This window comes from Lates calcarifer, linkage group LG11 (genome assembly GCF_001640805.2).
Source record: "Lates calcarifer isolate ASB-BC8 linkage group LG11, TLL_Latcal_v3, whole genome shotgun sequence".
NCBI classification, from domain to species: domain Eukaryota; kingdom Metazoa; phylum Chordata; class Actinopteri; family Centropomidae; genus Lates; species Lates calcarifer.
Window position 1 is genome coordinate 3,440,258 of NC_066843.1, and position 16,666 is coordinate 3,456,923.

The 16,666-nt window shown below is 39.6% G+C and overlaps 1 protein-coding gene across 1 annotated transcript; it reads right to left on the minus strand.

Annotated features, from left to right (window-relative positions):
• Positions 1-1,417: 1,417 nt before the first annotated feature.
• Positions 1,418-13,037, minus strand: hsd3b7 (hydroxy-delta-5-steroid dehydrogenase, 3 beta- and steroid delta-isomerase). Its single transcript, XM_018672218.2, has 6 exons — positions 12,813-13,037; positions 10,581-10,736; positions 6,647-6,755; positions 4,546-4,645; positions 3,820-3,982; positions 1,418-2,744 (listed from the first exon to the last, which is right to left on the minus strand). Exons 1-6 carry the CDS (start codon positions 12,970-12,972, stop codon positions 2,332-2,334), a joined length of 1,101 nt encoding a protein of 366 aa, XP_018527734.1. The 5' UTR covers positions 12,973-13,037; the 3' UTR covers positions 1,418-2,331.
• Between the last annotated feature and the right edge of the window lie 3,629 nt (positions 13,038-16,666).

Sequence of the window (16,666 nt, forward strand, 5' to 3'; positions counted from 1 at the left end):
GTCAGTGTTGCCGGGCACACGCACGCATCCGCACAGGAGCCTCCCTTCCACAACAGGAAAATATTGTATTGTCCACGAAGTTAAATAGATATCGCTTTTGACAGCATTATACTTAACTTCAAACTCTAATTTTAATTTGACCACAGTTCATTACGGTGTGTATAGTCATTAAACTACTGTGTCTGTAGTCTAAACGTTTTTTTTTTTACAGCAAGTTATAAAGACATTACTTCAAAATAAGAGTTTTCCCAAGTTAAAACAATGGTCGCGGGTAAACCAATACAATGTTATGATTTAAAAAAAATCATTAGTTACAATAAAGTATTTCACTTTAATGGTGTGTTTTTATTTCACCAGTAGATGGCGCAGTCCCCCTTTAATTACAAGCGTTTTATAGACTTCTCTAATTGACGGATGTGGTGAGCCACCAAAACACACCAACTAAACACACTCACACTCACACACACACAAACAAACACACCCTTATTTGTACATATATCTTTGTGAAGAAAAGCATTGTCACAGTACATTCTCCACCGCCCTACCCTAAACTTCACCTTCACAACTAAAAGCCTACCTCAAACCCTTGCCCCAGCTTAAACCTAATTCTGACCTTGACCCTGAACAAGAGTCAAACCCCTAAACAGCTGTTTGAGGGTGTGTCCCAGTACTAAGTGAAGACTGGCAAAAATGTTCTCACTCTCCAAAGATGTCTTCTCTTCCCAGCTCTAAAGATCATTTTGCTCACAAAGATAGATAGACACACACACACAACTTTAATTGGGTGCTTGCTTAAAGGTGTTAAATAATATAGTGACTCAGACCAAACACACCAATCTTAATTCAACAATACTATGCTGCAGGACTATGTTGGCAGACCAATCAGTGACAATTTAAGTACCATGAAAGTTTTGTCTGGGGAAACTTTGAGAGGCTTTTTTTAGGGACCATGAGTCATTTCTCCACTTTTTTCATACCAGCAGACCTGTAAATGTTTTGAGGATTGCCATGGAATAAAACCACAAAAATGGGGGATACCATGTGCACACTGGAACAACGTCAAGTAATTCTGTGAGGGAACTCCCATGTACTTACTCACATAAGTAAATGCTCTCCAGCTGGTTGTTATGGAGTCTAATGACAAGTTTCCGCAAGCATACAGAGAGGGATGCAGTTGTTCCTACTTTGGGTAAACAAAGATCGTTGTCTCCATGGAAACCAAGATGTGGAGAACTCCCTTTCAGTATGTGGAACTAGTGAGCGCCCGTGTACATCAAAACAAAGCCAGTGATTTCAGATTATGAGTCATGTCTCCAGGCTGTAGTGATGCACCTCATCACAATGGAGAGAAAAAACAGTGACATGCAGCCTCTCCCTGTGATGTAAATCAAACACAAAATCACAACAGACAAAGCTATGGAGAATATATGATAAATAATCTTTATTCAAAATTACAAAAATTTAACACACTAAACAGGATACTTTTCCATCAATATCATTACAAATATAATCTTTAAATATCAGTATCAATTATATATATATTACTAAAGTCCATATACATGTAGTAAATGACTGTAAATTGTGTTTACATTGGTTACAATTTACATAGTAACAAATACTGATGTTACACTCTAATGTGATAATATTAACACATTAACCAGTAATTTCATTACTTTTTCATTATAACTAAGCTATTAATGCTAGACTGGCGGACAACGCATACATAACAAGTGCAGTATTAACAGATTAGCATCAGTCTCTGACTTTTGTAGTCAGTGCCCCGTCTCTTTGGAGCAAAGCCCATACAAAATCAGTGTCATATTTTAAAACAGGACTTCCTAAAACCCATTTTTAAAAAAGCACCTTTTCATAGCTACAACTCTGTGTTTGATACTGCCTTTTCTGCTCTCTGCACCTTTTAACATTTGGTTTTACGTCTCTGGAACTTCTGTTTTAAAAGTTATTTATAATGACATTTTTTATTAAAAGCTGAACTGATGACTGAATCCTAAATACTGCATGAGTCTGAGAGAATGTAAATACATCTGCTATGCTTTAAGACTGTAAGACAAATACTGCATTTTTGTTAAGAAACTTCAGTTAGTGGTATAAGACGGCCCTTTTGGGAGTTTGTAGACAGAAATCACTGCAGAAACACTCACTAAAATATCTTAAAACAACAGAAAATCTCTGAGATCTGCTTTATTAATCTGCACTTTATTGACTGTCTATATGCACACTAATCGCAGGATATGCCTTTTGTTATATACTTTGGTGTCCTGCAAGTCTACATAGCAGCTTCTGATGTGTATTGCAGTAGATGAGGTATCATTAGGAGTCTTTGAGGTTATCCTGAGGGAATGTGTCAACCCATTTCTGTGTGCGAGCTCGACACTGATCCCAGTCATACAGGGGGCGGTACTGGAAATAACGTAGGGCTTTGTCTGTGCCCACTGTGAAGGAAGTACACGCCACAGCCAAGGTGTAACGGTTCAGCAACGGTGCGTAGTTATAAAAGGGGCACAGTATCCAGCGGAGCAGGTCATTAAAAATGGCCAGGAACCAGAGCACCAGTGTGGGCATGCGGACTCTTCGAAAGTTAAACGTGGAAAGGAAAAGCATGTTGAAATCCTCGTAGCTCTTGTAGGGTGAGTCATCATAGCAGAAGAAAGCCTCACCTCCGACCGACTGCGGGCGCTCTCTCAGCGCTCGGGCTGCAAGTAAATGCATCCAGGCCACATTGCCTAGCAACACAAACAAATGGGCGAAATCCAGATTAGATGATGGAAGAAGTAAACATTAGCCTGACCAGAAACACTTAGCAATAAACAGTAAAATGAAGACAAGTGTCTGAAGTCTGAAGAATGATTGTTGTTATGTTTAACAACCTTTTCACAGACCATCTTATGTCTCTTTGGGAATTTGTTTTTTAAAAAGTTGAACTGATGACTACTTCAAACTACTTGAGGCTGAGAGACAGGATTAAAATAGAAGTTCTTTAAAGTATCATTAACAAATGCTCATATGCCTGTGCACATTCATTTCATAGCCACAAATGTTCATTACTGATACATGAACAGTAGAGTTAGTGAGTCAAGCACCAGTACATGAAATTGCTTGAGTAAATGTGTTTGACTGTTTCCCATCTCTTACCACATCACACTGACATCAACCATAACGTCAGCTGAGCACATGTTACAACTATTTAAAAAGACCTACAGCATGAAATGTACTAATAGTGAACTTGCATCCTAAAAATGTAACCACTGTAGATCCTTTTTATTCTAAGTCTAGTAGCAGACCTATAGATTTTAACGTATACAGTTCTGTAATATCTGTATCTGTCACCAGCTGACACCATGACTGAATAACAAAGAGAACAAAGAGTCTTCAGCACTGCAACAGCAAGTTGAGACTGATTAAAAATGCTGTCATCTCACCTGGCAGAAATTATTCACTGTGTTTATTGTGCTGCACTGATAGATGCTGGCTGATACTGTTCACATGGTATTGCTATCAATCAATCTGACTCTCCTACTGTGCATCTGTTTTCATTCTGTGTTATCTGTCTTTTGATGTTAGGGTAATTGTGCTTTTCTGTGAATTGCAGAGGAAGTAGCTGCATGACGTTTGTACTTCTGCTTTCTGTCATCACACTGGGCTTTCAGGTTCTCTTTTACAGTCTGCTTCACTCGCTTTAGTGTGTCACTCGCTCGAGTTAAAAATAGATCAGAGGTTGGTTTGGATTCTCAGGCTACGTTCAAGAAATCCCCCGACATGTGTCCAAAGTTGTGGTCATGATTGTAATTCTGCACTCACCTGCGTAGACTCGCCCGTGCTCAGTGTTGTCTGGGACACCCCCGATGATTAAGCCTCCTCTTTCAACACCCAGTTTGTAGAAGTCCCTAATTAGCTCATGCCCTTCGCCATAGATCCCTGTCGGCCTCAGGGAGCATGTGTATAAACACCCTCCACCTCTCAGCTGGACAGGGAACAAAAACAGAATCAGTTTTAGGAATCAGATGGCAAACAGTACATAAAAACACGTGCATGCAGAGGTTATGGAGTAGATTCTGATTTTAAATAAAAGGAGTGACACCACAGCAAGTCCACAAGGGGGAATATCTGAAAAGTTGTGGCAAAGTTGCACAAGAAATTCCTCAGTGTTTTTTCCAGACTGGAATCCAACCATGCATATTGAGAGAAACAAAACAGTCACTCATAACTTTCTGAATGTGTTACCCAGTCTAAATGGGAGAAGACCATCTTAAGAATGGAATATATATTGTTTATAGTACTCTGTAATATTCAGTAATGAGGATTAATACTCATCACATCTGGAAGTAAATAATTCTTTTTTATTCTGTATCTGCAGCTGTTTCATCTCCACTCTATTGTTAGAGTTTTGTGATTCTAACTTCAACATTGTTTTCTGTTTTCGTTTTCTCTGTGTCTGTAAAGTGTTAAACTGTGACTTGGCTGGAAAAATGTTACCACTCTGATAACCATTAATCTGTGAAGTGAATACTGTAAAATATGAAATACCTCTTTTCCATTAGCTTCTAGCACAATCTTCTCTGCTTTTGCTTTGCTCTTGGGATAAGCCATGATGTGTTTCACTGGGTAAGGCGTGTCTTCATTGCCCCTGTAGAAAAAGAGGTCCAACAGTCAAGGGAGGTATTCAGAAGATGGTGTTTTCTTTCTTTTTTTTTACCTTGCCACACGTCTGAGAGGAATGTTGTTTGCACAAGACCACAGAGAAAGAGCGTGACAGATAAAGAGTTAGGAAGGAAAACGATAAAACTCAAGTGTTTGTGCCACGTCTTGCTTTGCACACATTTTGCAGCTTTCATCTCAAACTGTTTGTCTGTGTAGAGAGCCAGTTTCTCCAGTTTTTTCATTCTTATACTGTGATGTGCAGTGGAACAATGCCAAATGTTGTTCTGACGTACAGCTGCAGCTACATCTGTGCAAACTGACCTATACACTCTCACACTTGCAAACAAACAAACACACACACCATCTGTTGTGACATTCCTGCTCGTGTTAGATGGACGCTGGAAGTTTGCCACATGTACTTTTTATCCTGCTTCTAGCATTCATCAACCACATGTCCTCCCCTTCCCGGAGGATGTGACTGTTCTGCATTTTGGAATTACTACTAATCATGTGTTATTCATTTTGATTTACCAAACACCTAACTGATCCGTCACAGAATATGCTTGTGTTTTAGATTGATCAGTGGTTTCCATGTGGTTTCTATGCAAATCATTTTTCACAGACTCGAAACATGAGGATGTGCAACACTTGGGTCTTTTCTCCCTCTCTCTTGTTCCAGCCACATTGAGGGAATCCTCCCACCCTCGTCGAACACACACTGGTTGACGTCAGAGCCCATTGCAGGGACATTCCTGCACTATGAACAGACAATCTCACATCTAATCAGATCGAGTTTATGTCCCTTTTGCTTCTAGCTTTGAGCATTTCTATTGTGTATTTCCACTACTTGAAAAAAAGACTTTTTAAACTCTTAAGTGCCTCCGTCCAGGGCCTGTAAGCCAGAGCACTAAAAGATCCTGGAGGTTTAAACTAAATTATTTGCCATCTGTAAAATAAATCTAAAAGTATTTATAGTAAATGTGAACAGCCTCACTGCAGTGCATGTCACAACACTGATACTTATACTAAATAAACACAGCGCTTGGAGACATCATAAGAAATAATCATGTGGTTCTGACTCTGTTTGTCATCTGAATAGTTTTTGTTGTTTCTATGCGTCTGTGCACCAAAATATTCTATTATTATTCAGAAAAGAACAATGCAGTCTCTTAAATAAGGCCCAGACATCCCCAGAGACAGTCAATATTTAGAACCACTCATCAGCAACACCAGCATTGCAGCAGGCTGCTGGTGCAGCAGACACCAGCCTTCACAGGCTGCAATGTATGCTTTCACATCCAACCGTCCCCACAGGTTTTCTTAACAAGTCACCCATAATACCAGCAGGTGAGTGTTGTGTAACAACACTTATTCACTACTAACTGATGCTCTAATTTCTAACTGACAATTAACCGCAAGATTGTTTTTACATATTTGTCATGAGAGCAGGTATAGCGTGTTTGGCGTTAAGGCTGCAGACATGTCGTGAACTGTGGCAGCAGCATTACATAACATGTTTGACATACCAGACGGTATCATGCAAAACATTACAGGGAAAATATCAAGTCAGCTTCACAAGAAAGATGAGAAGTGAGCCTGACTGTAAACAGTGGCTTCTGTTCAATGTCTTTTTCCTGTGTTTCCTTTGATTCTCTCTACTAAAAGAAAATGAAAATGCTCCATGGATACTCTGTGTTGTGCATCTTTGTCTCCACCTGATGATATCTTTTCTCCTGATGAGAATGTGCTGTACAGGCCTCATGTTTTCCATGATGGTGTATTCCAGGGAAGAGGGGATTCAAAATAGACACCAAAGAAACGCAACTGAAAGAGCTAAAGCATTTCTCAAACTGGGAGGGACTCTTACAGTCCCATTGGCTTGATAAAGAAAACACTGAACTTGCATAGTTGGTCACTTAGTTAGCAGAATAACACTGAACAAAGCTCAGAAACAAGTAAACCCAGAAAGAGTTTTTTTTAGCTCTACCTGATAAAGGGTTTTCCATCAATGTTGGGACCGATCACTTCCATGCTGCTGGTGTAGACCAGGTACTGGATACCACACTCCACACAGGCATTGATCACATTCTCCGTTCCTGAGAAGAAAGAAAACATTGTCATTTATGAGATGGAGGATGCTGGTGTTGAATAAATCAGACTGAATTTACTGGGTAACACAGGTCTCTCAGTCCTCTAAAACCACATGGCTGACTCTGACACAGCTGGATTCTTTAGAGTCCGGCATGCGGTCAGACAGCCAGAACTGAAAGATTAATATACTCCTTTGAAACTGACTTTGAGATGAATTTAAAAGTCAAAAGGAAAGCTATAACATACTGTAAAGGATGCCCAATTATGTTCTAGTCTTTACAACATAATTGGGCACATAAGGAGAGGAGCAACAGGAAATTCATTTAAGAGTCATGAAGCCCATATGTGTTCTGTTTAGCTGAAGAAAACATGTTTTTTGTTGCTCCACTAAAAGCTGGTCTCTATTAGTGGACATGCTGTACAAAGAAATATGTTTATTGCAAGGTGAAGAAATATGACGTTTTAGACTTTTTAGAGGTTCTGTTAAAATATCCAGAAGTTAAACATTGGTTGATAAAGAGATAAGCGGAAAAGAGAACTCAGTCCACTAGATACACATCCAGTTGCATCCAGTTGAGTTTGGCAGAGAACAAAAGGAGTCCTGATGAGAGTGGGCTGGAATCTGTGTCAAGAGTGATCATTCATGCTTTACACTTTAACCTGCTATCTGGGATATCTAATTTCCATGTAGCAGTACAAAACTTCTGAGAAACACATCAATGTGTGGCTTTGTGTCAGCATACTAACATGTTCACAGACACATTTGCTAACATGCAGATCAACGTATTACTTTGACAATGGATCACCATCTTAATTTAGTGTGTTAGCATGCTAACATTTGCTATTTAGCAGAACATTAACTACAGCCAAAGCTGATGGGAATGTTTTTAGTTTTGCTGCTATCTGGTCATGAACCAAAGAACAGGACAAATATAAAGTGAAATCAGTTTAGACCTTGAGTTTCATCCTCATGGGGGCATGAGAATATGCACCAAATTTTATGGCATTCCATCCAGTACATGTTGAGTGATTTGACTAGACCAGTCAAAACTCTGAGTGAGAGAAAGTCCTGGAATGACCAGTCACCATGATAAATCCTCTGTAGACCATTAACGTCTGTACAAACGTTCGTGGGAGATTTTTCAGTCTAGACATGAGAGCTGAGTGGACCATCGAATATTACACTCCCTCGAGCAAAAACCATGACTTAAAGTTCAGAAATGAAAACATTAATTATGACTAAATGATAAAATCAACATAACTTTATTGCAGCTATAAAAAACCACCCTTATTCAACCTCTGTTTAATTTAAGGTTTGAAAAATAAAAGTGCTCTTGCAGGTGCATTTAAGCCTCTGGGGTTTTGATGGTTTAAACTCAGCCATCGTCTGTCTTCAGGAGTGTCGCGGCTATCGATCGAAGGCCACACACTGGCTCACAGGTGGTTAAAATCTCCAGTATGCACTCCAGCTGAAGGCCAGAGAAAACAGAGCCTTGTACGTCATCAGTTAAATAAATTCTAGCTGGTGTCTAGATACAGAATCATGTTTCAAACTCTTACACTGACTCAACTGTCCTGCACCTATAATCTGTGAAGAAGAGTGATTTTGTGTCTGAGTCTGAGAGAGAGGGAGTTAACGATAACTGTCAATAACTGAGACCAACACGGGAAATTGTGTTAAAATTCTTGTAATACTTCTCAAACCGATCCACCCTCTTCTCCTCAGTGCAGTAGAGGTCAGACTCAAATCACTCCCTCAGTTTCTTTTTCGAGGCAGACAATGTTCAAGTCTGTAGCATTAGGTGCCGACTGCCACTGTGACTGCATTCAGCTTCTGTCTACTTCAAACAAGATAACTCCCAGGCGGATATGGAGTAAGTTGATCACTGAATTCAAGCAATTGTAGGAGTTCTGTTGTACTTCTGTCTGGGACAGAACCATGTGAAAAGCCCACAGATAACAGACGACAAAAGTATCTTTTGTCTGTTTGCTGAATCACGGCAGGCTATCAATGACGACCTCATCCACAGCCAACGAATAAAACCCAGACACAGACAGTGAATGAGTAGACTGCTTTCATACCTTATTCTGTTACTGTGAGCAATCTCCTCAGTTTGGATCTAGATTAGGTTAGATTCTCAACAATTAAAAACACATTTTTTGTTTCATTAAAAGCATCTGACATTCTGCTGTCAACACGTATTTCCTCTCTTACAGGAAGCTCACAGCCAGAGAGGTTTCAGGAATTCAGATAAATACGCTGCAGAACTTCCTGAGCATGTTTTAAAGGATGAGGTTGGAAATGAATATTATTATTTTCCTTATTGTCAAAAATTCCATTAAAAAACAAACCTCAAAATGAACTAATTAGCATTGTCTGAGTATCCAAAGTCTAATATATCTTATTTCTTTGGGCCACAAATAGAGCTTGACTGTTGTCCAGGAACAGTTAAAAACACATGAGCCACAGCATCGTAATGGGAATCAAGTTTCTTGATTGGTGTAAAAACAACCACAGCAGTATATTAGGAGTCAGTTTCACACACACTGCCCTGCTTCCCAAAATACTCTAAAAACAATCCCCAACAAATGACAGTTTCTTCCTGCGTGAGTAAGGTTTGCTATAAATGACAGTGGCCAGCTCTTTGATGAAACCACTCACTTGGTGCTAAACAACAGACAGAAGGGTTGTTTATTCTGTCTGGCTTGTACCGAATGCTCCATGAATTGCTGTTTGCATTTTTGGCAACTGGCATTCAAATCTTTTTAAACATTTGAATGCCACGTGATCCGGGCATGTTGAGCAGCATGTACATTTTGACTTTAAACTCTTCCTTTGAGAACTTGACACTCATTGGTCATTGGCTGCTTGTGTTATTGTTAACTTGGACTGCATTGTACTATAAACTGTTTGTGTTGTGATACTGTTTTAGGCAACTGATTCTCTTCTCTCTTCGTTTTTTTTAGTCTGGCACCCAGACAAGATTTAGTGAAAACACCAGCTTGTGCCAGCTAATGTAACCTCTGCTCGTGACACATATGCACGCAACGCCTGCCACCTCCACCCCCCATCTCGCTCTCTGACTCAGCCACCTACACAAACCAGTGTAGGTGGCTGAGTTCAACAAAAGTGACAACATCTCACAAGCACCAACAAGATTTAACCTAAAAGCCTACAGACTTTATGTAGTCACCTACAGTAAATGGCAGCTCTACTACTGTACAGTTCCCAAACAAGGAAGGGAAACTTTGATTTTGTGGGTTCACTTGGAAAGTCCTAGACAAAGACTAAAGCTAGTACTTATATGTTGTGGTAACTCTGCCTGTAAGTCATATTAAACTTTTTAATTCCTAAATGAAAACTTTGGGTGTTTCCCTAACAGGAAAATTCTTGTCCAAAAAAAAAAAAAAAAAAAAGCTGTTTTAACAGCATTTGTGCACTCATGTGACACTTTATCGCACCACTGCAACCCTAATTAACAGGCTTAGGTGGTTTAAAGTAAAGCAGGAACCACACTTTTTCAAAGAAAGACAAACGGACCTTAAAATAAACCATCAAATGTATCAAGATGAAACCTGTGTCCCACCAGAAACAGGCTTTCTCAGCTTTCAGTCAAAACAGATTAATGTGTTTGAATCAGTTTTACTTTAAACGGACTTTTCATGGGTGGGCACAAGTCCTTGAAAATCATCCAAAGCAGGAGCAGGCGTGGATTTCCTTGGTATTTGTGGTTTCCCACAGTAAAATCCCTATTAAACTGAAACACCCTCTGATGTTTCCTTCCCATCCCTTTTCCTGAGTATCATCACCCACTGCCGTGAAGTCTCACCTGTGACATTGACTGAGTAGATGACATTTTCTGGGACTCTGTGCCAAACGTCCACCAAGCTGGCTGTGTGGATAACAACGTCAGCCCCACGGGAGGCCTCTAACACACTGTTGTAGTCTGTGATGTCCCCCTGAATGACCACCACCTTTGTCCGCTCTGAGGGAAAAACAGGAAGAATCAAAATGAGGTACTGTATGTGACAAGCATCATGAACACTTTCCTAAGAACTGTACAATGCATTCAAAAACAAAACAGAAAACATATTCTGTTTACCAAAAGATTACAAAACTTCCTCTTGGATTCACTTGACAGAACACGGCCTTGCTTCAAAAACAGCTATGCTGTTTGAATGTTATTGTTTGCAAACAATCTGGATAATTTCTCCACAGCTCGTCTTCTCTCATGATAAATGTAACTGCACATCGTGAAAACAAAACATTTTTCAAAACTGTGCATATGCAGGAAAGTCTATTAAGAAACCATCATAGATAGGCAGTAAGATGTGTTTTAAGCTAATCCAAGTCAAACAAAGATCTGACACAATAAAGCGCGTCATTACGTTAATGCAAAAAGCCAATAAGTGTTAAAGATTTACAACATAGCAACAATGACTTGAAGCAACAAGAAAGATCTCTCCCTTGAAAGATGCAATATTGCAAAATCATCTCTTGGTATGCATCATCATCATGCCCAACTGCACTTCACACTATGCTCCTTTGTGGGACTTGGTGAGGTCTTGTTATCACATATGAAGGTCTTGTGCCCGCGGGTTATCTTAGCTCTCATGCACTGTCCTTGAAATGCTGATAGCTGAGGAAACACGTCCCAGCTGAACCTGTAAAGGGCCTGGACTTTTGAACGTAGATCTTCTGAAGTCTGCATGTGTAGTTTTACTAAGTACAGATGGGAGATGTTTAATTACAGATGCCTGGTAAAAATCTAATTAGTGGAAATATGTAAAACCACATTCAGGCATCTTATTTTCCTCTGGCTGTGAGTGTTTTAATGGGTGTTACTGAAACTGAGCTCTCCTTGTTAGCTGATCTCTCTGGGGCTCAAACTGCACTGCATCATCAGCTTGGCTCAGTCCAGTCTGACAGTAAATAATGAAAGTCGAACAAAGCATTTTCCACTGAGAGACAGAGGCGTCACTTGGTTGGGTTCGTTCCCCACTCTGATGAGGGAAGAGGCTTTCTGTTACTGAGTGTAATTAAATGTATTTATGTGGCTTGTTACATGAAATCTCACCAGGCAAAAAACATTGCTTATCTTCTGGTTCAGTTAATTAGAGTTTTTTTTTCCCACAATTTAAAAAATAAACAAGTCAGAATCAGACAGCATGTGAACCACCTCTGGCCACGACTCTGGTTCCAAGGAATACAAACACACCTTGGTCCTGTTTCTCCATTTGATCCCTGAGCAATGACAACACTGGCAAAGTATACAATGGCAAGTTAGAACATCTATATCCTGCCACAGGAAAGAGAGAGGGATCGGGCGTTCCACATTCACAATTACTGTCATCACTGCAGGCAAACTCAGTGACCATGATGACATGTGAGGGAAAAGGATGTCAGACTGTGCTGTTTTTTTTCCATGTAGAGGTGCAGACCCCAGCTGTACTTCTCTCAAACTAATGCCTGCTGTGCATTGTATTAATCTCAGGTTACACATATTATTCACACACCTAGTGTTTCATTTAGATGCTGAGAGGCTCCTCTTACTTGCTGACTTAAAGCAAATAAAGTTGCCATCACCATTTTCAGCAGAGAGGTGGATGAGAGGAGAATCTATACTAGATCTATACTTCATTATAATTCAGTTATAGAATAGGCTAATTTAATCAGTGAACCAAAATCTAGAGCAATACAGGGCTGTTAAAGAAAGACTGCAACTAAACCTTATAAAGAAATGCAGGGACAAACCATGCAAATGTACAGTAAAGAAAACATTGACACAACAACACAAAAATGCACCGAAATAAGTTCAGTTTCATCCTTTCATCATGAGGAATCAGGCGTTTTTAAAGGGCGACACACAAACAGATGTTAAGAACAAATTCAGAGAAATACAATAAAAGCAAGAGCCGTGCAAGACAGACTGAGACAGACTCATCTGATATTAGACACGGCTTCAAAAACACGTTTAAAAAAACTCTGAATCAGCTGATTCCAGCGTCGCTTTTCAAACCGTAACAACGCAGCACGCAGCGGCCGACACGACTCGTCTTACCTGTGCTCTGGTCTTTTAAATTTGGGTCTATGCGTTTGTCGAACACCCGCACCTCCTCCAGTTTGTCCTCCTTCTCCAGCAAAACCCTGAGCAGGTGCCTGCCGAGGAAGCCGCAGCCCCCGGTGATCAAGTAGACGAGACCTCGCTTCGGTTCAGACATGCTGGGAGACTGTGCTGCAGTCACGTTCACTCCCACTTCTCTGTGCGCTCTGAGCTCTGCGCCACCCGACAGTCATTTAATACAGAGGGGTTTTTTTTTTTTTTTTTTTTTTTGGTGACTGAACTTTATTGACACGCCTGCGAACCAACCGTCCTGTTTATCACCTTAACTCACGTTAAAAGTTTTAATTAAGCTACTGGTTCCTAAGTTTTTTCATGCTGAATACCCACAGGGTACAGCACTGAAAGCAACATTTAAGGGGATTTGTGTTACCAACCATATTCTTATTTTGTATTTAAAGAGTAAAATAGTTGACACTTAATATTACAGCCCACATACCTGCTTCAAACTGCGAGAGTAAAAGATTTAAAATGATAAATAGTTGTGTTTGATCCACTTAAAAGCTGTATATTATATTATATTATTACATGACTGTTTATAGAGGTGAGCAAAAAATGATGCTTTCATTTCTCCACTTGTTCTTCTTAAATCATAAAATAAAGTAGAGGAGATTAATAAATACCTGCAGTGTGGTTGTTTACTGCAGAAGGCCCACATGTAAAATATATTTATACTGTATTTTCCTCCACAAACTGCAGTAACTTCCCTGAGGGAGTCATCCCAAAGGGATCAATAAAGTCTAAGTCTAATGTTTGATGGCAAGTGAGACTTCAACATTTATTTTACAATATCCAGTAAAAACCAGGAACACAGGCTTTAATCTAGTACAGGGCTGTTCTTCCCCTTTACTCCTAAATCACGAAAGAGGTACAAGATTAACACAAATATAAAGTTTCATTTATTTATCTTCTTTTTCCTCTTAAATGGCTTATTGTTATCTCTGTGTCTCATCTACCAGTAAGAACAGGATGGAGGAAACAGGACTCATCCTGGGCCTGAACAGACCTGATAAAGGTTTCAGTAGGCGAAATACGTAGGCAGGTGAGTCAACCATCTTGGTAATGTTTGGGCTTTCTCTCCATTTTCCATAGCCAAAAACATGAAGGCGGATATCCATGTGTGGCTTGACGTCTTTCCACTTGGTTTGGTCGGGTCATAAGGTCAGACGCAGGAGAAACGTCAGGACAGAGGCCTCTTTCCTGATCTGGCATGTTTGTCTGAAGCAGCCTCAACTTCTCAGAGGAAACTATGCAGCTTTGGATCCTGAAGGAGGAGGTTTTCAAGGTGCTGCTATTTACTTGAATTAAACTAAACCAGCTGCTTCAGTTTCTAACCAGGGAATGAAGTTCAGAAGGTGATGTGGAGAATCAGGAAGGAAGGAAGGAGGGAAAGTACATAACTTTGACAACTGGCAGTGGGGTCAGGAGGTCACTAGGCTAATATAATGATTTAAAGTAACATTTTATAACAGAGAGAGGGACCAGTGCTTTTGCTTTCGATTCTTTAAGGACACATGCTTATGATACGTAGCTACTTGAGAACTTTTACTTGTAGAAGAGTATTTTTTACATTTTGGTTTTTAAATATTTAAATAGCTGGTGTTTATCCCTGTCATTTATTAATAATGATGATGCTGCAAATGCTGGTAATCCATGCGTTAATGTCCATTAGTCTTCTCACTTTCTAATACACTAAGTCTGCAGTTACATATACATGAATAAAGTTTCCTATAAATTGACTTTGGTCAGTACCAGTTACTTTTTTGTGATGTATTTTTAAATGAATCCAGCAGATGGGAATGCTGCTATTTTGGTATAGAATTTATTTATACATCCACTGAGAACAGATCTAAGAGTAACCGTTGTGCACACAAGGCTGGCATGCACTTGAGATGTTATTTGCAGTAGTGTTACAGCTGACCTCAAGTTAACTTTACAAGGCTTTTCTGTGTTGTGAGAGCAAGACGTTAACTTGTGTCAACCAATGTAATACTGTGGTAATAAGAAACAAACAAATAATTTGACATTGTTAGCACATCAAAGACCTGGTTTGCACAAATCACTTTGTAAGTGTGATATATTGGGACTTAGAGGCTCTGTGGTTTAAGAATAGTGTATTATGTGGATAATACAAGTTAAAATGATTCAGCTCTGTTTGGCATGCTCTGTAATTACAGACTTTGTATCATATGACCATGTATATATTTAAGGAACATTTGCCTATAGGTGTAATTTAAGAGTCTGAGATATTCAGAGATGTAAATTTAACATGTTTCTCAAAATACATTTTAGCTTTTGACAGTCCACAACTGTCAGTGATTGTTCACAGATTTTCACAGTGTACATCCTCTGTAACGTCTTCACTTTGACTGATTTTATGTTAATAAACTTATCTTCTGGTTGGACTAAATGAACTGATATATAACCTGTGATAAACCCATGGTTAAAGGGTTACTGTTAGTCCTTGAGCTGCAGCCAAAGTCAGTGTCAGTATCGGGAGGTCTGAACCGAGGAAAACTGGTCAAAGTTCAATCCTTGTTTTTTGTGTTGTGTAAATAGGAAGCAAGCCAACATGATGATTTAAGATGAGAGTGCACTTACTTGAGGATTTTCAGATTTCCTGATCACTCAGGGAAGTACGTGCTCCTGCTCAGGTTTAAACAAGGTTTAGCGTCTACAGACATGCAGCAGGTTCTGTGAGGCAAGGCAGATCTCATATTACCATCTTAGTTTAACGTGATAGCATGTTAACATTTACACATATATTAAAGTATACTGTAGCTGAGGCTGATGTTTGAGTAGTTTTGCTGTTGATGGCGCTAGATGAAAGGTTTATCCTCTGTTGACAATGAATGTCATGGCACCTGCTGCTTACATTACCCATAATGCAACTCAACCATTGACAGTTCAGTCAGAGATTTTGGTGTGTTATGCTAATGTCGCCTTAATATCTGGTCACTTCTTTCTAACTCCACACCCCCAGATATTTTTTATTCATTTTAAAACCAACTGACGCTGATGTGGCATCATATACACTGCAGAGAGTGGTAAATACACTGATGCGTAAAATGGATGGAGTCTCTTTTTGGTTGGCCACACACACAGTTTGACTGTCACCTTCCCATTTCTGCACTAAACCAGAACCTACAGTTGGGAGGGGTTTCTCAGAACAGTATAGTGCTATATAAAGTTTAGTAAGGTTGTGGGTTCATGACCAAAGAATTTGGGAACTTTTGTTGTTTTCACTCGTCTAACAATAAAACAATACACTTATGAATCGTGGTGAACCAGCACTGTGGCTTGCACAGTGACAATAATATCCTGCTATTTCCGGTTTTAGCTAGCCCTCTGGTTACTCAGAGGAAGGTCATGAATAGCATTTCCTACAGAGACGTGCCTGAAGTCTCTGAGCTCAGATCAGTTCTGGTAAAAAAAAAAAATCTTAACAGTCAATTTAGTTTAAACAGAATGAGTTACACAGAGCAAAGGTTTGGCAAATGTTGGTCTGTCAGATGTAGAGATTTTCCTACTCAGGTCATCACGTGCTGAATTTTACTAGTTCTCCCTTTCCTTTGTCGTCATCGGATGACATGTGAAATCATCTTTTTAAGACAGATTTCAAACGCTTCCTTTCACACTTCTCAACGGGAAATGTCAAAGTTGCAGGTGCACTGATTTCCGCTACACAACTTCCTGTTGATTCAACTCAGCTAGTTATTTATACACACCACAGCAGTCTAAACCTCTTATTTCAAACAGTAAGAGACTGAAGGTTATTAAAGAAAAACAAGACA